Source organism: Esox lucius, chromosome 23, assembly GCF_011004845.1.
Source record: "Esox lucius isolate fEsoLuc1 chromosome 23, fEsoLuc1.pri, whole genome shotgun sequence".
Lineage (NCBI taxonomy): Eukaryota > Metazoa > Chordata > Actinopteri > Esociformes > Esocidae > Esox > Esox lucius.
In genome coordinates, this window is record NC_047591.1 from 1220183 (window position 1) to 1242055 (window position 21873).

Genomic DNA, 21873 nt, shown 5'->3' on the forward strand with positions numbered 1-21873 from the left:
GTGTGGCGTGGCATGAATTAAATCAGCTTGTGTCACTGCTGAGGTGTTATGGAAGCCCAGGTTGGTTTGATAGAAGCATTCAGCTCATCTGTTGTTGGGTCTAGTGAATAATCTTCCTCTTCACAACAACCCAGAGATTCTCTATGGGGTTCAGTTCAGGCGAGTTGGCTGGCAATTTGGAGAGGTGTTCTCTTCACGGATGAATCCCGGTTTCAAGATGGCAGACAGCGCGTATTGCATCATGTGGGTGAGCAGTTTGCTGATGTCAATGTTGTGGATTGAGTGGCCCATGGTGGCGGTGGGGTAATGGTATGGGGCAGGCGTGTGTTATGGACAACGAACACAGGTGCATTTTATTGATGGCATTTTGAATGCACAGAGATACCATGACGAGATCCTGAGGCCCATTGTTGTGCCATTCATCCACGACCATCACCTCATGTTGCAGCATGATAATGCACAAACCCATGTTGCAAGGATCTGTACACAATTCCTGGAAGCTGAAAACATCCCAGTTCTTGCATGGCCAGCATGCTCACCGGACATGTCACCCATTGAGCATGTTTGGGATGCTCTGGATCGGCGTATACGACTGCGTGTTCCATGTCCTGCCAAGATCCAGCAACTTCGCACAGCCATTGAAGAGGAGTGGACCAACATTCCACAGGCCACAATCAACATCCTGATCAACTCTACACGAAGGAGATGTGTTGCACTGCGTGAGGCACAAACAAAAGTGATTTATCCACTTTGGAAAAAGAGTACTTTAGCCACATTGGGGTGTGTATTCAAACATTGTCTTCAGCCAGTTGTCTCTCCAGCGCTTTCTTTCCCCATCTCAAATGAAAGCTGATGGATTTTGAACTTGGCTAGATCTTTTTTATGTTGTGGCAGTTCGCGTATGAGGTCACCTATAGTGTGACAAAATCTTGCAATATCGTCATCAAGCTCTGCAGTGAACATGGCATGTCTCTCTTCCCTCTCTTTTCTGCGCTGATACAGATGTTTAAATTGAGCTGTCAGGTAATCTTTCTTCCTCATTTTCTTTGGTGCTCTCGAGGAGCATGAAGTGGAGTAGAGGGAGGATGTACCTGGAGAGACACTCCTAGGTTGTTTTTGGTAGACAGGTCTTTGGTAATTAGACGGCAGGTTCTGATGATGGTCGGTTCTCAGCCTCGGGGTCAACTGATGCAGCAGGTAAAGTTACACAAGTCCAGGTCAGTTTCAGGTGACTAGGATTGATGAGCTGCTGCTACATATGCAATGACCACATTTTACTATTCGACTGGGCTACTCGTCCTGAAGGGGGGAGGGGGGCATAACAAGCCTGCAGTACATGATTACTGAAAATAAACAGGCGTATGCTTGTATTACATGAATACAGGAATATGCCTGCATTCATTAACCTTAAACATATGCCACAATATCACTGTCGTCGTATAAAAGTAATATTTTTATTGCTTGTCCGCGTAAGCGGAGCTGGCCAAGAAGAGCTAATTTCTCTTACTGAATCAATCAATCAATCAATCAAAATTTATTTATAAAGCGCTTTTTACAACAGCAGTTGTCACAAAGTGCTTTACAGAGACACCCGGCCTTAAACCCCAAGGAGCAAACAACAGTAGTGTTGAATTTCAGTGGCTAGGAAAAACTCCCTAAGAAGGTCGAATTTTAGGAAGAAACCTAGAGAGGACCCAGGCTCAGAGGGGTGACCAGTCCTCTTCTGGCTGTGCCGGGTGAGATATTAAGAGTCCAATTTGAATAATAAATAAATTTCTCTTGGCTAAATCCAGAGTATATTTGATTTTAGACTAGGTCAGAAGTATGACCAGGTGGACAAGGACAGGAACAGCAACGGTCCCCCCAAACCAGGTAATCCGCAGGTGTGGACCAGGACCTCATCTCCTTCTAAAATTTAAAATTGGAGGAAACTGAGAAAAGTTAGTAGTACATCCCTCATGTCCCCCAGCACAATAAAATGACTGACTGATTACCCCTTGTTAAATAGTGTAGTGGTTAGAGAAGCGGGACTGCAAACTATAGGTCCCACATTAGAATCTCCTCACAGTCAAAACAAATTGTGCATTAGGATTTGTTCCGGATAGACAAAAACCTTGCTGGCTCTAACCTTCAGTATCTACGTTATAGTAAACCTAAAATAAAACTGTTTACGGTTATACAGTATTGCAACTATTTCTGGTGGAATTTTGAAGTATGCATCCATGCATGCTTTTGGGGGTTACGTAGGCTTAATCAAAACCCCTTGGGCAGTAAAAGAGTGGGGGTTTCTACGATTCTCTCTTTTCACTTGATAAGAAAGTCAGTTATCGTCACCTATATTGATAGTTATTGTACCAATGTCATTCACGAATGAAAGAAAAACCAATATGTTTGTGTCATGATAGAGCTTTGGCAGGGAAAAATGTATCTTCAGTCTCGCTAGCAATTGCTCAATTCTTATGACTATTCCAATTAGTAAGTTAGTAGATACTAGTAAGCCTATTACTGGTTAATAGGCTGTTAAAATAACCAGTGGCAAAAGCCATACAGTTCATAGATGCTATTTGTGGTGATGGTAAACTTAATAAGAAACATTAGTCAGTTTAACACAATGCTTAATGGTGTCTAGCGACTGGGCAAATGTATATAACCGTGGTTAAAGACGCAGCCTCTCACGTGGTAGACCGAATCCAGTAAGGGCAACAACATTTATCACTTCTAACATTTTTTACTCCCAGTCCATAGAGAGAAATTTCTGTAATGAGAAAAACATCAACTAAGTTTCATTTTTGTTTACGGTGTTGCTAATACGAATCTTTAATATGTGCTGGCCAGTTAGCCAATTTTGTAGTAGAAGTAATCAACACTGAATTGAGAAATTTGAAAAACTGAACTTACCTTGTTTGTGTCCTTGCCAAAATTGGAGTCTTTCACAGTGTTTTATGTGCCCGGACAGCCAAGAAAGCATTATAATAATCTCAGGTACTTTTCAATTTCTTCTTTATTATTACATATTTGTCCCTCAGCTTCCATCATTTCTGGCAAGTTGCTGGCTCTTCGCCAGCAAAGAAGTCAAATCCTGCTGGAAAAGGTAATCAGAATCTCCATCACCAGCGTGGCGACGTTCTGGTCCCAAGCCTGCAAACAAATGAATAACAGAGTCACGCTTTCCAGTTCAAAGGCCAAGCCTTGCTTTATTTTAGATATCACAGTGGACCATATTAAAAAGGTACCACATGTAATATAACCTTTATTTTCTTATTCTAATTAAAACGCTATTACACAATAGATCAGGGCAATTAACAAAGGACAACACAACAGGAGGGTGAGGTAGAGATTCTCACACTAATAACCCAAGGACCCTGCACCATGGTGACTGTAAGGACATACACACCCACTCACCCTCACACACCCACACTCGTTAATATTGGTGGAACTAGTGATGGTGAAATACACTTAATCCTACCACACCCCATGCCGTGAGCCCAAACTAACCTTGACTACTCTCCCACCTGGAGCCCCCCACTCAAGTCAAATGAACCACAAAGTTTTCTGTACCAAATATTAAGTTCTACTTTTCTGATGTATCAAATTATTATTTTAAAATCATACAATGTGATTTTCTGGATTTTTTAAGTTGAATAAGTACAGTGTACCTATGATAAAAATTACAGACCTCCACATGCATTGTAAGTAGGAAAACCTGCAAAATCGGCAGTGTATCAAATACTTGTTCTCCCCACTGTATATCCACTCAGTAATACCATGAATCTCATTTATTCAAGAGAATTGTATTACAGTGACCCATTTACTGTTGTTTTCTAAAGAAATGAACCAGCCATGGAGTGAATGGGGTCATTGTTTTCATTATAGGTAGGCTGTATCTACAGTAATCTTTGTACAATTTTACACTAGTTTATAATTGTTTGCTGGCCGGCTGAACTAGGCTTGCCTGGTTCCTTTTCTGGTTTATTCTAATATTTTGAGATACTATATTTTTGATTTCCATGTGCTGTAAGCCATAATCATCAAAATTGAAACCAAAAAGTTTCACTTTGTTTAATGAATATAGAATATATGAAGGTGTCACTTTTAATTTGAAATACTGAAAAAAAATAACTTATTATAATTATTATTGACATGCACCTGTACAACAATCAGAACCACAGGCTTTCAAACTGGAAATGTTGATAATGACTGAGGTATGATAGTGATTATTCTTATATTATCTACATACTAACAAATACAGCATGTCTAGCCCATAATGGGACGTTTAAACAGTTTTTATTATTTGTAAAATTCCATTACTGCATCTGTAGCTTGTTACTCACAAAATCTTCTAACAGTATGCAACAGAATATACATTTTCAGAATTCAGTACTCCCGGAATTGAACCAAACACAAAAAAAAAAAATTCTATATGGTGTTGACAGTATCGGTTGTGTGTGCCCTATCAGGTCTACTCCTAAAGCGTGGTGGAGAAGACACTTTGTTGAGGAGTTCTATCCCACAGTGCAGCTGGGTGACCCCATCCTGAAGGCTATGCTCAGTCAACACAGACTCACGGTAAGCCTTTTTGATTTTGGCCACATTTTATACAGTTATGCTCAAAAGTTTGTATAACCTTTGATAATTAGTAATAAATGTACCATTTGCCACCTTAACGTGGTGGAGGGGTTTGAGTAGCTATGTTGTCTGGTGCTATATGCCTCTGGTAGGGTCTCCCAAGGCAAACAGGTCCTAGGTGACGGGTCAGACTAAGAGCGGTTCAAAACCCCCTTAATGATGAAAACAATTGAGTTCTGTGACATCGCCCGGTATGGCGCAGCCGGGGCCCCACCCTGGAGCCAGGCCCGGGGTTGGGGCTCGTACGCGAGCGCCTGGTGGCCGGGCCTTTCCCCATGGGGCCCGGCCGGGCTCAGCCCGAAGGAGCGACGTGGGGCCGCCCTCCCGTGGGCTCACCACCCACAGGAGGGACCATAAGGGGCCGGTGCGGAGAGGATCAGGCGGCAGTCGAAGGCGGGGGCCTAGACAGCCCGATCCCTGGACACAGAAACTAGCTCTAGGGACATGGAATGTCACCTCGCTGCTAGAGGTAGTCGTGATCACCTCTACGCACGGCTTGGGCTCTGGAACCACACTCCTTGAGAGAGGATGGACTCTTCACCACTCTGGAGTTGCCCATGGTAAGAGGCGGCGGGCTGGTGTGCTTATAGCTCCCCAGCTCTGCCGCCATGTGTTGGAGTTTACCCCGGCGAACGAGAGGGTCGTTTCCCTGTGTCTACGGGTCAGGGATAGGTCTCTCACTGTTGTTTGTGCCTACGGGCCGAACGGCAGTGCAGAGTATCTGACCTTCTTGGAGTCTCTGGGAGGGGTGCTGGAAAGTGCTCCGACTGGGGACTCTATCGTTCTACTGGGGGACTTCAACGCCCTCATGGGCAACGACAGTGACACCTGGAGGGGCGTGATTGGGAGGAACGGCCCCCCTGATCTGAACCCGAGCGGTGTTCAGTTATTGGACTTCTGTGCTAGTCACAGTTTGTCCATAACGAACACCATGTTGAAGCATAAGGGTGTCCATCAGTGCACGTGGCACCAGGACACCCTAGGCCGCAGGTCGATGATCGACTTTGTTGTAGTTTCATCTGACCTGCGGCCGTATGTCTTGGACACTCGGTTGAAGAGAGGGGCGGAGCTGTCAACTGATCACCACCTGGTGGTGAGTTGGATCCGATGGCGGGGGAGGAAGCTGGACAGACTCGGCAGGCCCAAGCGTACTTTAAGGGTTTCCTGGGAACGAGAGAGATCTTTAATTCCCACCTCTGGCAGACCTTCGACTGGATCCCGAGGGAGGCTGGAGATATTGAGTCCGAGTGGACCATGTTTTCCACCGCCATTGTCGAAGCGGCCGCTCGGAGATGTGGCCGTAAGGTCTCCGGTGCCTGTCGAGGTGGCTATCCCCGAACCCGGTGGTGGACACCGGAAGTAAGGGGTGCCGTCAAGCTGAAGAAGGAGTCCTATAGGGCCTGGTTGGCTTGTGGGACTCCTGAGGCAGCTGACGGGTACCTGCAGGCCAAATGGACTGCAACCCGGGTGGTTGTGGAGGCAACTCTGGCCTGGGAGGAGTTTGGTGAGGCCATGGAGAAGGACTATCGGCTGGCCTCGAAGAGATTCTGGCAAACCGTCCGGCGCCTCAGGAGAGGGAAACAGTGCCCTACCAACGCTGTTTACAGTAGAGGTGGGCAGCTGTTGACCTCAACTGGGGATGTCGTCGGGCGGTGGGAGGAGTACTTCGAGGAACTCCTCAATCCCGCCGTCCCGTCTTCCATTGAGGAAGCAGAGGATGAGGGCTCAAAGGTGGACTCGTCCATCACCTGGGCTGAAGTCACAGAGGTAGTCAAGAAAATCCTCGGTGGCAAGGCACCGGGGGTGGATGAGATCCGCCCTGAGTACCTCAAGTCTCTGGATGTTGCGGGGCTGTCTTGGTTGACCCGCCTGTGCAACATCGCGTGGCGGTCGGGGACAGTGCCTCTGGGATGGCAGACCGGGGTGGTGGTCCCTCTTTTTAAGAAGGGGGACCGGAGGGTGTTTTCCGACTATAGGGGGATCACACTTCTCAGCCTCCTTGGGAAAGTATATGCAAGGGTTCTGGAGAGGAGAATATGGCCGATAGTAGAACCTCGGATTCAGGAGGAACAGCGTGGTTTTCGTCCGGGCCGTGGAACACTGGACCAGCTCGATACCCTCTACGGGGTGTTGGAGGGTTCATGGGAGTTTGCCCAACCAATCCACATGTGTTTTGTGGATTTGGACAAGGCATTCGACTGTGTCCCTTGCGGCATCCTGTGGAGAGTGCTTCGGGAATATGGGGTCCTGGGTCCTTTGCTAAGGGCTGTCAGGTCCCTGTACGACCGAAGCAGGAGCTTGGTCCGCATTGCCGGCAGTAAGTCAGACTTGTTCCCAGTGCATGTTGGACTCCGGCAGGGCTGCCCTTTGTCCCCGGTTCTGTTTGTCTTTTTTATGGACAGAGTTTCTAGGTGCAGCCAGGGGCCGGAGGGTGTCAGGTTTGGGGACCACACGATTTCGTCTCTGCTCTTTGCGGATGATGTTGTCGTGTTGGCCCCTTCAAACCAGGACGTTCAGCATGCACTGGGACGGTTTGCAGCCAAGTGTTAAGCAGTGGGGAAGAGAATCAGTACCTCCAAATCTGAGGCCATGTTCCTCAATCGGAAAAGGGTGGCTTGCCCACTTCAGGTTGGTGGAGAGTGCCTGCCTCTTGTGGAGGAGTTTAAGTAGCTTGGGTCTTGTTCATGAGTGAGGGAAGGATGGAACGGGAGATTGACAGACGGATCAATGCAGCTTCTGCAGTAATGCGGTCGATGTATCTGTCTGTCGTGGTGAAGAAAGAGCTGAGCCGCAAGGCGAAGCTCTTGATTTACCGGTCAATCTACGTTCCTACTCTCACCTATGGTCATGAGCTTTGGGTCATGACCGAAAGGACAAGATCCCGGATACAGGCGGCCGAAATGGGTGGCTGGGCGATACGCAGAGTGGCTGGGCGATACCTTAGAGAGAAGGTGAGAAGCTCGGTCACCCGGGAGGAGCTCAGAGTAGAGCCGCTGCTTCTTCACATCGAGAGGGGTCAGCTGAGGTGGCTTGGGCATCTGTTTCGGATGCCTCTGGAACGCATTCCTGGGAAGGTGTTCCAGACCTAGGACACGCTGGAGGGACTATGTCTCCCGGCTGGCGTGGGAACGCCTCGGTGTCCCCCCAGAAGAGCTGGAGGAAGTGTCTAGGGAGAGGGATGTCTGGGCATCCCTGCTTAGACTGCTGCCCCCGCGACCCGGCCCCGGATAACCGGAAGATGATGATGATGTTGTACCATTTGTAAAGAAATTGAGTTAGCAGGCAAAACATTTATTTCTTATAGGATTCACATTCAACTGTAGGTCATAACAGAATGGCACAATCATAAAACAAAACATGGTAACAAAGAAAAAATGAACTGATCCCTGTCTGCGTACCCTTAGTTCTTAATACTGTGTATTGCCCTCTTTAGCATCAATGACAGCATGCAGTATTTTGTAATAGTTGTCTGTTCTTGAAGGTGGTATGGCTGCCCATTGGTCTTGACAAAGTGCCTCCAGGTCATGCAAAGTCTTAAACCGCACGTTTGAGATCTCCACATAGTGTCTCGACGATATTAAGGTCAGGAGACTGTGATGGTTGCCCCAGAACCTTCACCCTTTTCTGCTGTAACCATTGGAGGGTCAACTTGGCCTTGTGCTTAGGGTCATTGTCGTGCTGGAAAGTCCAAGAGCGTCCCATGCGCAGCTTTCATGCAGAAGAATGCAAATTATCTGCCAGTATTTTATGATAACATATGCTGCATTAATTTTGCTATCATTTTTCACAAGATTCCCCGTGCCTTTAGCGCTCACACACCCCCAAAACATCAGTGAGCCTCCCCCATGCTTCACAGTGGGGATGGTATTCTGTTCACTATAGGCCTTGTTTACCCCTCTCCAAATACAGCGCTTATGGTTGTGACCATAAAGCTCTATTTTGGTCTTGTCACTCCAAATAAGTGTGCCACAAGCTGTGAGGCATGTCAAGGTGTTGTTGGGCATATTGTAACCAGGCTTTTTTGTGGCATTGGCACAGTAAAGACTTCTTTCTGGCAACTTGACCATGCAGCTCACCCTGTACAAATCTTCTACTTTACCCCTCGAAAGCACCCCGAGACCATCATATTGCCTCCATCATGCTTGACAGATGGTGTCAAGCACTCCTCCAGCATCTTTTCATCTTGTCTGCATCTCACGAACGTTCTCTGTGGTCCGAACGCCTCAAATTTGGATTTGTCTGTCCATAACATTTATTTCCAATCTTCCTCTGTCTAGTGTCTGTGTTCTTTTGCCCATCTTTTCTTTTTATTGGCCACTCTGCTTAACTGTAGATGAACCCTGCCTCTTCATTGATGACACCGAGACTGGTGTTTTGCAGGTACTCTTTAATGATGCTGCCAGTTGAGGACCTGTTAGGTATCTGTTTCTGAAACTTAACTCTAATGTATTTGTCCTCTTGCTCAGTTGTGCACTGGGACCTCCCTCTACTCTTTCTATTCTGGTCTAAAGCCAGTTTGCACAGTTCTATGAAGGGAGTAGTACAAGATCAATGTATACGATCTTCAGTTTCTTGGCAATTTTTCACATGGTATAGCCTTCATTTCTCAAAACAAGAATAGATGAGTTTCAGAAAACAAAATCCTTGTTTCTGGACATTTTGAGCCTGTAATCAAACCCACAATTGCTGATGCTCTTGATACTCAACTATTTTAAAGGAAAGTTTTGATTGAGGAACAGAAGCATTCAATTTGCAGTGGGCTCTTAATTTTAACCTTTCTGTTCCTCACTCATAACCTTACTTTTCAACTTTTTAGAAAGGAAAGCAAAAAATGCAATGGTCTCTTAATTCTTTCCAGAGCTGTATGTACCATTTGTAAAGAAAACATGAGTGAGCAGGCAAATCACATGTATTTTATTTCTTATGGGATCCACATTCAACTGTAGGTCATGGCACAATCATAAAACATGGCAACAAAGGAAAAGATGAACTGATCCCTGTTCAAAAGTCTCAGTTCTTAATACTGTGTATTACCCCTTTTAGCATCAATGACAGCGTGCAGTCTTTTGTTCAATTATCGTCAAATTTTGCTCCTTGAAACAACCACACCGTCTTTTCCCAGAGCAGCCTGTATTTCTCTTGAGGTTATCTGTGGGTTTTTCTTTGTATCCCGAACAATTCTTTCCATCTTTATAAAGTTCCATTACCTTGTTACGCAGGTCTTTTGACAGTTTTTTTTAGCTCCCCATGGCTCAGTATCTACCCTGCTCAGTGCACGTGAGAGATGATAAGAAATTAATTGACTATTTATACACAGACACTAATTGCAATTTAAAAAGCCACATGTGTGTGAAATTCACCTTTAATTGCCATTTTCACCTGTGTGTTATACCTTGTGTGTCTGTAACAAGGCAAACATTCAAGGTTATGTAAACTTTTGATCAGGGCCATTTGGGTGATTTCTGTTATCATTATGATTTAAAAAGGTCCCAAACAACTATGGCTTCATATAATCACAATCATTAAATAAAATAGTTTTTTTTTGCATGATCAGTCATATTTTTAAAATCAATGCAAAAATTTCACAATTTCTGCCAGGGTATGCAAACTTATGAGCACAACTGTTCATATTTGTTGATTGTACCTAAACTCCAGTACACTATCCTCAGCCACTGTCATGTGTGTTGTGGGAGGTGTGTAGAAATCACCAGGTAGCCTGGGCCCCCTGAAAATATATATGCATGGCCTCCTCACTTATACACAAGATTGATATTATTACGATTGGTGTGCCCTGCCAAACTATGGGCCCCGTGAATCATATCCACCAGAGGATTAGCTATGGCCCTGTGTGTAGCCAAGAGTACCAAATTCGATTGCTCAGGTACTAACCATACTAATGTTTCCTGTACACTTATTTTATGCTCAGGAGCAGATTCCGGTCCAGCCCAGTTCCAACTGTCTTCTGGCCCAGGTTTTGCAACTGGTGCGGGGCCACATTCAGGCTCTACCTGTCCACCTGGTGCTTTGGTCCCTTTTGGCCACTGTCACTTCCATCTGGCTTCTCAAAACCCTGGTCTCTGGGGCCCTGGGGGGCAGAAAGTGTAAATCCTTCCAGTCCGAATCAAAAGTCAAGAAGATGAAGGACCACCCAGCAGAGAGAAGCGCCCCAGCCTCCATTCTCAAAGCAGAGAACGAGAACTCAGTGGAGAGGAGACAGGATGCTGACGTGAGCTCTAGGAAAAGAAAGTGATGCGGGACTGCTGCCATGAGACTTCCTGGCAGGAGTGTTGTCAATCTCAGGTGTTTCCACGGTGACTGCCAAACGGATCAGCTCTGTGACCGAAACCACCACTTTGGCCTTGTACTCAGTAAATTGTCCTTTGTGCAAACACATACTGTACACACACACATTAACAAAAAACATGTCTATTTTCTCTGACTCCTTATGTCACAAATATAAGTTCAGCCTGTGGGTTTGTCTCTTGTTGCAGTGCAGTGCTTTGTTAAGAGTCTATATTGTAGCTTCGGCATTCCTGTTGGTTCCTGCAGGGAGCATTTGTCATTGGATTTGATACAAAATCTGAGAATGCCTTTGTATCATTTCTTGTCCAATTGTTGCTAATTTTATCCTACATTTTTCATATGATGGGCATGGATCCAAAGTGCTGCTTTTGGGTTGAGTGTTGTTTTTCTGTAAACAATGAAATGCAGATATGTGGTTTAATATAGGGTAACATGGGGCCAAATGCCCCCTGGGGTAAGTCCCCCCCCCCCCCATGTAACTATTACTAAAAACACAATGTCACCATTCTTTTTTTCAACACCCCCTCTGGCTACCACTAGTCTTAATCAACTAAAAGTGTCCCCTGTATCATCACACCTTCTCAGTCAACTATTATTATTTTTTTCAAATTTTAAGGACTGCTGGGATTTAAAACATTGCCTTATTTAAATGATAAGTTTAGTTTACCTGTGTAAACCCGGCCCCGGATAAGCGGAAGATGATGGATGGATGGAAGTTTAGTTTAACTGTATGAAATTGCGTTTAAGGAAAATGTAAGTGGTGTTAAAAAAAATAAAATGTCTTATTCTCCTTAGGAATCTGATTCCCTGGGGGGCAGATCCCTACTTCAAACCCTGTTGATTACTTTTTACATTATTTGTAACAGCTTCAACTAATCCTTTGAAATCTGTACATTCCACAACTATTTGATACATAGCTAACTGAGTAACTGTTTTTGGTCAATGCCTAGGAATAATTGGCCCAAATAATATCTAATAAAAGCACCTCACTTAAAAAAATTATTTGAATTTTATAAAGGTTTCTCTTGGGCCTTGTTAACTCCTTAGCAACAGAGGTTAATAGAATTAGTAATATTTGTCCATGCCATAAAATAATCTAAGGCCTGTTTAGATTATTAGGGGGCCAAGCAGCAAAGTTGCTGGTACCTTCTTATGTTTGTACATTTTATTAAGGTATCAGCAGTTCACAGCTAGGGTCTTCAAAACGGGTACATAGGTCTATGTACAAAGGTCGTCAAACTCTATATAAGCCAGGCCAGTAGGTTATCAAACATGGCCGCTATTGACCAATAAACATGTGCAGGGGTGTGGTTTTGCACATTTATGCACACAACTACTACAAGGATAATGACATTATAATTCTACTTTGCCCATAGGTTGACAAAGATGATTTATTTTTATCAAAAACATGATGGAGCTTTGAAAAGAAATGGATAAGTCGATCTCCTCTCATGGAACATATTTGCAATTGGGATCCATGAACTCTCCTGTTATGTTTTTTCAGCCATTTTGAATTTGTGAAAAATACTTAAAATGCTACTCCTATGGCACCAAATGACCAATATTCACGTAATTTCGTATTTGGCATCTATGAACGAAGGTCTCTAAAATCTATAGTAAGCAGACCAGTTTGTCAAAAAAACATGGCCGCTATTAACCTATGAACCTGTGCATGGGTGTGGTTTTGCATATATATGCACAAAACTCCAACAGGCATAATAGTATTATAATTCTAATTGTTGCATATGTTGACAACCATGAGACGACAAAAATGAGTGCAAGCAATTTTCAATCCAACACATGGTGGTCGATATTGTGATTTTTAAATTTGCCAGCTCACCACACTCACCTCATTTGAGTTACAGCCCTGAATAGAGGTAGTTCAGTCCATCACCAAAAAAGGGAACATATTTGCAATTGGGATCCATATATTTTTCTCTTATGGTTTTTCTGCCATTTTGAATTTGTGAAAAACCATTAACTTTTCTATGGCATCAAATGACCTATATTAACTGGAATTAATATGTGGCATCTATGGTCAAAGGTCTTCAAAATGTATATATACCAGGTCAATAAGACAAAAAACATGGCCGCTATTGACTTATGAACTTGTATAGATGTGTTCTTTTGCGCATATGGGTACAGAATTCCTACACGCTTAATCATATTTTATTTTTACTTCAGAATCTTTAGACGACTATATGTCTAATTCTCTTCTATTCGACACATTTGCAAGCTCACATTGCTCACTGTGTGAGTAAAAGTCTGAAAAGTGGTATGTAAGGTCATCTCACAAATAAAATATTTGCCATTGGAAGTCTTAAAGTTCACCATGATGGACAGTTTGAAAAACATAATCCATGCCACATTTGGTACTACTGCGTTCATATGTATTTCTCAGCGCAAATGGTGCAATAAGGAGGTCAAGTGCTGTTTGCAGCTTTAATTAGGGTTTCAGCAGTTCATTGGTGAAACCCTATTGTGTTTGTTATGGTTCATTATTAGGCTTTCAGCAGTTCACTGGTGAAACCCTATTGCAAGCAAGTTTATTTATATAGCACAATTCATACATCGAAGCAATTCAATGTGCTTTACAAAGAAAAATATATGAACGTACAATAACATAAAAACAGATACTCAATTGAAAACATCAAAACAAATGAAAACATCATAATAATAAAAGAATACAGTAAGAAAACATAAAAAGATTAAAAATGGGATTAAAACATAGGAAGCTACATGTCTAAACAGTGTGGTTAAGTTTAAGTGCTCAGTCATAGGGACGTGAAAAGAGAAGTGTTTTTAACCTTGATTTTAAATATGGATACGTTTGGGGCATGTCTATAATCTTCTGATAGTTTATTCCAGTTGTATACAGCAAAAGGGCTAAACGCAGCTTCTCCATGTTTGTTTTGGACTCTGGGCTCTACTAGCTGATCTTTGTTCATGGATCTAAGAGCCATGCTTGGTTTATATTCTCCAAACATATCAGAAATGTATTCGGCTCCTAAACCATTCAGAGATTTATAAACTAAAAGCACCACTTTGAAATCTATCCTGTAACTGGCTGGAAGCCAGGTTTTAAAGAACCGGAGTGATGTGCTCTGTTTTCTTGGTCCAGGTTAACATTCTAGCAGTGGCATTCTGAATGAGCTGCAGTTGTTTTACAGTCGTTTTCAAGAGTCCAGTTAAGAGGTCATTACAGTAGTCAACCCTACTAGAGATTAAAGCATGGATGAGCTTCTCTTGTTTTTTTTTGGGACACTAGGCCTTTGATTCTGGCTGTATTTTTTAGATGATAGAATGCTGTTTTGGTGACCGTTTGATATGACTGTTAAATGTGAGGTCTATCAGAACACCAAGATTACGCACTTGATCCCAAGGGTTAAATGCCAGGTTCTTGTGATGTAAAAGAATGAGACAAAGATAAATCATGTCAGAACATTTTCCACCTTTAATGTGACTTATAATGTGAACAATTCAATTGAAAAACAAACTAAGATCTTTGAGGGGGGAAAAAATAAAATAAAAAACTCACAATAACCTGGTTGCATAATTGTGCACACCCTTAAACTAATACTTTGTTGTGGCACCTTTTGATTTTATTACAGCATTGATTTTATTTTGTTGGGTCGTTGTTGTGATGAAAGGTGAACTTCATCTTCAGCTTTCTAACGAACGCCTGTAGGTTTTGTGCCAAAACTGCCTTGTATTTGGAACTGTTCATAATTTACTGCACCCTGACTAAGGCCTCGGAACTAGCTGAAGAAAAAATTCCCCAAAGCATGATGCTATCACCACCATGCTTCACTGTGGGTATGGTGTTCTTTGGGTGATGTGCAGTGTTGTTTTTGCGCCTTTTGGGATTATGGCCAAAAAGTTAAACCTTGGTTTCATCAGACCTTAACACATTTTCCCACATGCTTTTGAGGGACTTGATGTTTGTTTTTGCAAACTTCAGCCGGGCTTGGATGTTTTTCTCTGTAAGAAAAGGCTTCCGTCTTGCCACTCTACCCCATAGCCCATTCATATGAAGAATACGGGAGATTGTTGTCACATGTAACACACAGCCAGTTCTCGCCAGAAATTCCTGCAGTTCTTTTAATATTGCTGTAGGCCCCTTGGAAGCCTCCCTGACCAGTTTTCTTCTCGTCTTTTCATTAATTTTGGAGGGACGTCCAGTTCTTAGTAGTGTCTCTGTTGTGCTATATTTTCTCCATTTGATGATGACTTTCTTCACTGTGTTCCATGGTATATCTAATGCTTTGGAAATTATTTTGTACCCTTCTCCTGACTGACATCTTTCAACAATGAGATCCCTCTGATGCTTTGGAAGCTCTTTGCGGAAAATGGCTTTTGCTCTGAGATGCAACTAAGAAAGGAAAATCCTACTGGAACCGCTGAACTTTATTTGTGATTAATCAGAGTCACTTTAAATGAGGGCAGGTGGGTAATGACTTCTATTTTACATGAGTTTAAATGAACACAGCCAAATCCCCAATTATGAGAGGGTGTGCACACTTATGCAACCTGGTTATTGTAAGGTTTTTATTTTTCATTTTTCCCCCTCGAAGATTTTAGTTTGTCTTTCATTTGAATTGTTCACATTATACACTCACCTAAAGGATTATTAGGAACACCTGTTTAATTTCTCATGGGACTGCCGCATACTGGATGTTTTTCTCTTTTCACACCATTCTTTGTAAACCCTAGAAATAGTTGTGTGTGAAAATCCCAGTAACTGAGCAGATTGTGAAATACTCAGACCGGCCCATCTGGCAGCAACAACCATGCCACGCTCAAAATTGCTTAAATCTCCTTTCTTTCCCATTCTGACATTCAGTTTGGAGTTCAGGAGGTTGTCTTGACCAGGGCCACACCCCTAAATGCATTGAAGCAACTGCCATGTGATTGGTTGATTAGATAATTGCATTCATGAGAAATTGAACAGGTGTTCCTAATAATCCTTTAGGTGAGTGTACAACGCCATATATCCACATGGGAATAACCGACAGCTACCAAACGAATCATGCCCACTAACATCTCTACCACAACTGGACAGCAGAAGTCAAGTATAGAATGACCTTATGGGGGCGCTATAAACCTCACCAATGTTTTGCGTTATTTTGACATCTTAAATTACATCTCCGAGACCGTTGAATGGATTGGCATGCTGTTTGCTGTGAAGGATCTGTGGACCATTATCTCTAAATGTCTGTAAAAAAGTTGATAACTCACACGATGTGGGTGCAATTTAATTTGACATAGTTGTGGCAAATCTTTTATAAGGCTATAAATCCTGAAAGGATTTTTCAAGAAAGATGCTACTTGCATTACAGATAAACACCAAGGCCGGGAATGAACCCTGAAAGGTATGAACAGCTAGCTTTCATACAATGGGGAGAACAAGTATTTGATACACTGCCAATTTTGCAGGTTTTCCTACTTACAAAGCATGTAGAGGTCTGTAATTTCTATCATAGGTACACTTCAAATGAAAGAGACGGAATCTAAAACCAAAATACAGAAAATCACATTGTATGATTTTTAAAAATGAATTAGCATTGTATTGCATGACATACAGTAAGTATTTGATCACCTACCAACCAGTAAGAATTCTGGCTCTCCACAGACCAGTTAGAAGCCCTCCTGTTCTCCACTCATTACCTGTATTAACTGCACCTGTTTGAACTTGTTACCTGTATAAAAGACACCTGTCCACACACTCAATCAAACAGACTCTAACCTCTCCACAATGGCCAAGACCAGAGAGCTGTGTAAGGACTTCAGGGATAAAAGTGTAGTCCTGCACAAGGCTGGGATGGGCTACAGGACAATAGGCAAACAGCTTGGTGAGAAGGCAACAACTGTTGGCACAATTATTAGAAAATGGAAGAAGTTCAAGATGACAGTTAATCTCCCTCTGTCTGGGGCTCCATGCAAGATCTCACCTCGTGGGGCATCAATGATCATGAGGAAGGTGAGGGATAAAGTAATGTGGTCTGATGAGACAACAATAGAGCTTTTTGGTCTAAACTTCACTCGCCATGTTTGGAGGAAGAAGAAGGATGAGTAAAACCCCAAGAACACCATCCCAACTGTGAAGCATGGAGGTGGAAACATCATTCTTTGGGGATGCTTTTCTGCAAAGGGGACAGGACGACTGCACCGTATTGAGGGGAGGGTGGATGGGGCCATGTATCCCGAGATCTTGGCCAACAACCTCCTTCCCTCAGTAAGAGCATTGAAGACGGGTTGTGGCTGGGTCTTCCAGCATGAAAACGACCCGAAACACACAGCCAGGGCAATGAAGGAGTGTCTCCGTAAGAAGCATCTCAAGGTCTCCAGACCTGAACCCAATAGAAAATCTTTGGAGGGAGCTGAAAGTCCGTATTGCCCAGCGACAGCCCTGAAACCTGAAAGATCTGGAGAAGGTCTGTATGGAGGAGTGGGCCAAAATCCCTGCTGCAGTGTGCAAACCTGGTCAAGAACTACAGGAAACGTATGATCTCTGCAAACAAAGGTTTCTGTACCAAATATTAAGTTCTGCTTTTCTGATGTGATTTTCTGGATTTTGTTTTAGATTCCGTCACTCACAGTTGAAGAGTACCTATGATAAAAATTACAGACTTCTGTATGCAGGTTATCAAATACTTGTTCTCTATATGTCAGAGACTTTCTGGAGATGTTAATCACTAAATGAGGTAACTGAGCCAATTATTCTTTCTCTTTCAAAGTCAGCGGTATTAAGAAGTCAACCAGGGTGACATATCATTTGGCTACTGCATGTGACGCTAGAGGATGAGGATTTTAGCTGTCACTCAGGTGGCTAGCAAGCTCAAGGCAAGAGTGGCTAACGCAGGGTGGCTAACGCAATGTGGCTAATTTAGGATGGCTAACACTAGGTGGCTTACGCTAGGTAGCTAAAACAAGATGGCTAATATACGCAGTCCCACCACACTATCACACACACATTACATTTTCTCTTCACACACAATCCACACTCTCCTCCCCCACTCCTCACCAAGACACAGTCTTTGCTCCACAAAAATGTACCTTAAGTAATATTCAAATTTTCGGAGATACTGAATTTGGGATTTTCATTAGTAGTCAGTTATAATCATCACAATTAAAAGAAATAAAAAATTGAAATATATCAGTCTGTGTGTAATGAATGAATATAATATACAAGTTTCACTTTTTGAATGGAAGTACTGAAATAAATAAACTTTTTGAGACACTGTTGTGGTGTTAATCTTGAATTTGTGAAGTGTTGGAAACTCACTGTTCCATTATACACGTGCACTGACTTGTTAGGACAACCAGGCAATTTGCTGGGTCCACATCACACTGACTGCAATAACTGATTTTGGAACTTTCATCACTGATACAAGACAAAGAAAACTGAAGACCAGAACTAAAGGACACTTGATTGGAAACTAACTTCTTTCCTTACAATCTAAGATTTTCCTAAATGAACTCATATGGTGATTTCGTATGTATTTGTGATGATGCTTAATGATGGCTGTCATGGTGTGTTTGGACAGTGAATTGTTCCCTATTATAGGTGGCTCCTGTCAAAGGTAGATATTTTCCCCATTTTAAAGGCAGAATCTTTCACAGGTACAACAGTTTATGCATACATTTTTTGTAAGATATTGTAGCATGGATCATGATACAGACAAGCGGGGTTTTGATATTTCAAATGACTCTGGGAAATGTTTTAATCATGTCATGTTGAGTCAGATTTTCTGCTGAACACCGTTAACACCGATAGTAGCCTGTTGATGTCGAAATGTTTCTCGACCTTTTTAATCTGAGGTGGGGACGGGATTGATGACTGTTATATATTGAGTTATGTGTCAGAGTGTGGGGTGTCAATTGTCTTGTTTACTTTCATTTTCATTTGAGGAACTATAAGACCTGATTGGTCAGATACTCATTTTGTTGTTTCATCTTAGTCATTTGTAACATAAGTGTATGGGCCTTTTCTTTTCATTAGGGATTTAATTGTACTTATAATGTTTTATCAAACATGTAATGTTTTTCTTTAAATGTTTGATAGTGGGCAGCGTGGAATTAACAATTACAATGTGAATATACATTTCATTGGAAGTGGATGTGCCTAGATAATGAGAACAACAGACACCTATCTGTTCATCTCTCTGTAGGTTGCGCTCTGATAATCCCCGGAATGTTTACAATGACCATCTGGCATGGGGGGTTAACTTCTAGAAACATGATCTGTGCTAGGTAGAAACACCCTTAATGTATAGGCTAGCTGGCAACTAACATAACAGTGAGAAGATAATGGAACGTTCACTGAATGACATCTATGCTGCAATTTTCCAATAAACTTGAGCAAACTTCTCCCTCGATTTGATACAGGTTCTACATTATTTCAACCACTATATGAAACCGTCAATTTCTAACATTTCCCACCAGGCCCACAATGAGGACATCAAAGGACCACTTTCCTGGATAGCAGAGTTGTGGGGTCAGTATTGCTGGGTTGTCTTTGAATGGATTGGTATAGTCATTATAGTCATAGTGGCCATAGGCCTGTTAGTACTCCTCCTACGTGCCAGTTGTGGAGGGGCCCTGAATTTATTGTGTTCCAATAATAATCAGTTCGGCATAGAGCTAAAAGACATGCATTAGTTTAAAACATCCCATATTTTTAAACTGACCTACTGATACTGATGTACTGATGCTCACATATACTGACTGCCTCACAAGTCCATGCTGAGGTAAATGACACACATAGTTAATCTGGAGTTGTCATGATGGTATTCCTCAAACCCAGAAGGGGCCTTGGCCCAGTATGGCAAAACCTGCAGGATGACTACGATGATGGATGACCCGGTGGATGGACCTCGTGGAGGAAGATGAGGATATCCACACTTAGTATAAATTCATATATCTCAGCCTTTGACCAGGCTGTCTGGGCAACCGACATTCTATGATTTTCTGTCTCGTGGAGCTATTTGTGCAACCTTGCATTTTTTAGACTACATCATAGTGGCTACTATGCCTTGTATGTACATTCTGCAAATGTTAATTCCGTCATCTGTACTGTTGGAGGAGGATATAACTTAAACTTGAAATGCATAATCAGAACAATCTGATTATATCAGACACTACTTTGCTAGTCTCTGTACTCATTCTCTGTCAGTATTGTGACGGTTGTTCCCGTGGTGCCACGTAATTAAACTTGAAATAATCAACTGTTATACCAGACTCTGAGAAGTTTTTATTGTAATAAATTGCGAAGATTTTCCATCTTCCACACAATGTAGTGTTTGTTAATTTCTAGAAATATATCCCATGTTTTTCATAACTATGTTATGATGGTTTCATTTATTCAGTATTGCCAATACAATTTTGTGAGGAAAAAATTATCTATTAAATTCATGTTTGAAATTTCAAATTTAGGTTGCGCTCTGATAACCGCAGGGATGTTTACATTGACCATTTGGCATGGGGGTTACTGTCTTCAAAACCTGATCCTTGCTAGGTAGACACACCCATCAATGTATATATCAGCTTGTAACCAACATTACAGTGAGAAGAGATTGAGTGAGATGAGATTGAGGTTGTGTAAGGAAGACCAGGTCTGTAACCTCATGAACAAGATTTTCTAATGCTGCATAAATAATAGAATTTCTCTCTCGCTTGACAAACGGGTGTACGATAATCATCACAACCACTATACGAAATGGCTGATTTCTAACACCAGTAAAGAAAGCCAAAGTTGTGGGACAACCTGAGGTTTGGCGATTTGTGCAAGATAATTTGCCAGGTTTTGCTTTGTTTGGTGTACACATTGCATCGTTAATGTGGTTCTTTGGCCCACTCTTTTGGCCTTTGTCTTAGTGCCAATTCCGCGAAATTGTAATCTGTTTTCCAGTGTTGTGCTGGTGACTAGCACACGTGGAGGTATTCGCCTGATAACTTAGGATTCAATGCAAGACTAATTTCCTAAATCTGATCCGAGTGATACATTCCAACTTTGTAAAATGTTGTTTCCTAATTTGGTAAAATATGGTCTTGTAGTTTCATTACAAAAGGTTTAAAATATTGTGTTTTGTGATGGTAATTCCACAGATTAACACTTAAAGGAGTAAGTACAGAGACACAATTCTGTTGGCACAATTAACAGTTTATTTGCAAATAGAGAAACATGTCAAACGCTTACAGAATAATCATCTGAGGAGTCTCTAACTTAATACATGACGATCATCAGTACATATAGGGCAAAAAGGGGTGTGGTAAGATGCTGCCCATCTGTATTGTTTTTAGGTTTTACCCAAAAGGTGGGATGTCCACCCATCTTATCCTTCCTGCCATAATGTTTACTGTTGTGTTTATCTAAAAAGGACAACTGACCTTACTTCCCCCCAAGGACAACATTCCTAAGGAGCAAAGGACTGATAGCCTTCTTGGTCTAGGCAGAGGAACAGGTGGACAGAGTACCTAGTGATGCTCTGATACTATACAGACATGTGTATCACAATCAAAATAAATAGTTACATACCACGCAATAGAAAAGCAGACCTTTGTCAAATGCACCTTAGTTCAACATTTCCACAACAGTTTCTCTCTCCTTGTATGGAGTAGAATGAAGAACCACATGGCGATAGAGTTTAACGTTAAGAAAACACGCTGTTTCCCATGTAGACTGGATTTGCATCCAGTAGAGGGTAAAATAGCCACGGCCCGTTCATTCCCCAATAGCCAAAGCCCCCGTAAAATTAGACGTCTTATTTTAAATGTTGATTTGGGTTTGGTTAAATTATTTAGTTTCACTTTGTTTATGTTTAAAATGATAACTGGGATAATACTTGTGTTTTAAAATACTCATTATTGGAGTGTAAATTCTGAAATGGTACACTAACAAATGGACAAATGGGGTTGATTGATGTGAAAGTGTTTAGAGATCTA

At 42.2% G+C, this 21873-nt stretch overlaps 1 protein-coding gene and 1 long non-coding RNA gene across 7 annotated transcripts in view; both read left to right on the forward strand.

Moving 5' to 3' along the window:
• The window catches only part of lmf2b (lipase maturation factor 2b), a 65393-nt gene extending 53639 nt beyond the window's left edge, over positions 1-11754 (forward strand). For 3 of the 6 annotated variants that reach the window (XM_013133142.3, XM_013133144.3, XM_013133143.3), the window contains 2 exons: positions 4458-4566; positions 10553-11754. In XM_013133142.3, the coding sequence (XP_012988596.1) occupies positions 4458-4566; positions 10553-10876 (433 nt within the window). In that variant the 3' untranslated portion in view covers positions 10877-11754. Of the gene's footprint in view, positions 1-3026; positions 3092-4457; positions 4567-10552 lie in introns of all 6 variants that reach the window. The other 3 variants (XR_004575220.1, XM_020042954.2, XM_020042955.2) reach the window with 2 other exon arrangements.
• A 7521-nt stretch (positions 11755-19275) lies between these two features.
• On the forward strand, positions 19276-20162 carry LOC109614965. Its single transcript, XR_002195975.1, has 2 exons — positions 19276-19426; positions 19736-20162. It is a non-coding gene; the product is annotated as an uncharacterized LOC109614965 (long non-coding RNA).
• Positions 20163-21873: the final 1711 nt, after the last annotated feature.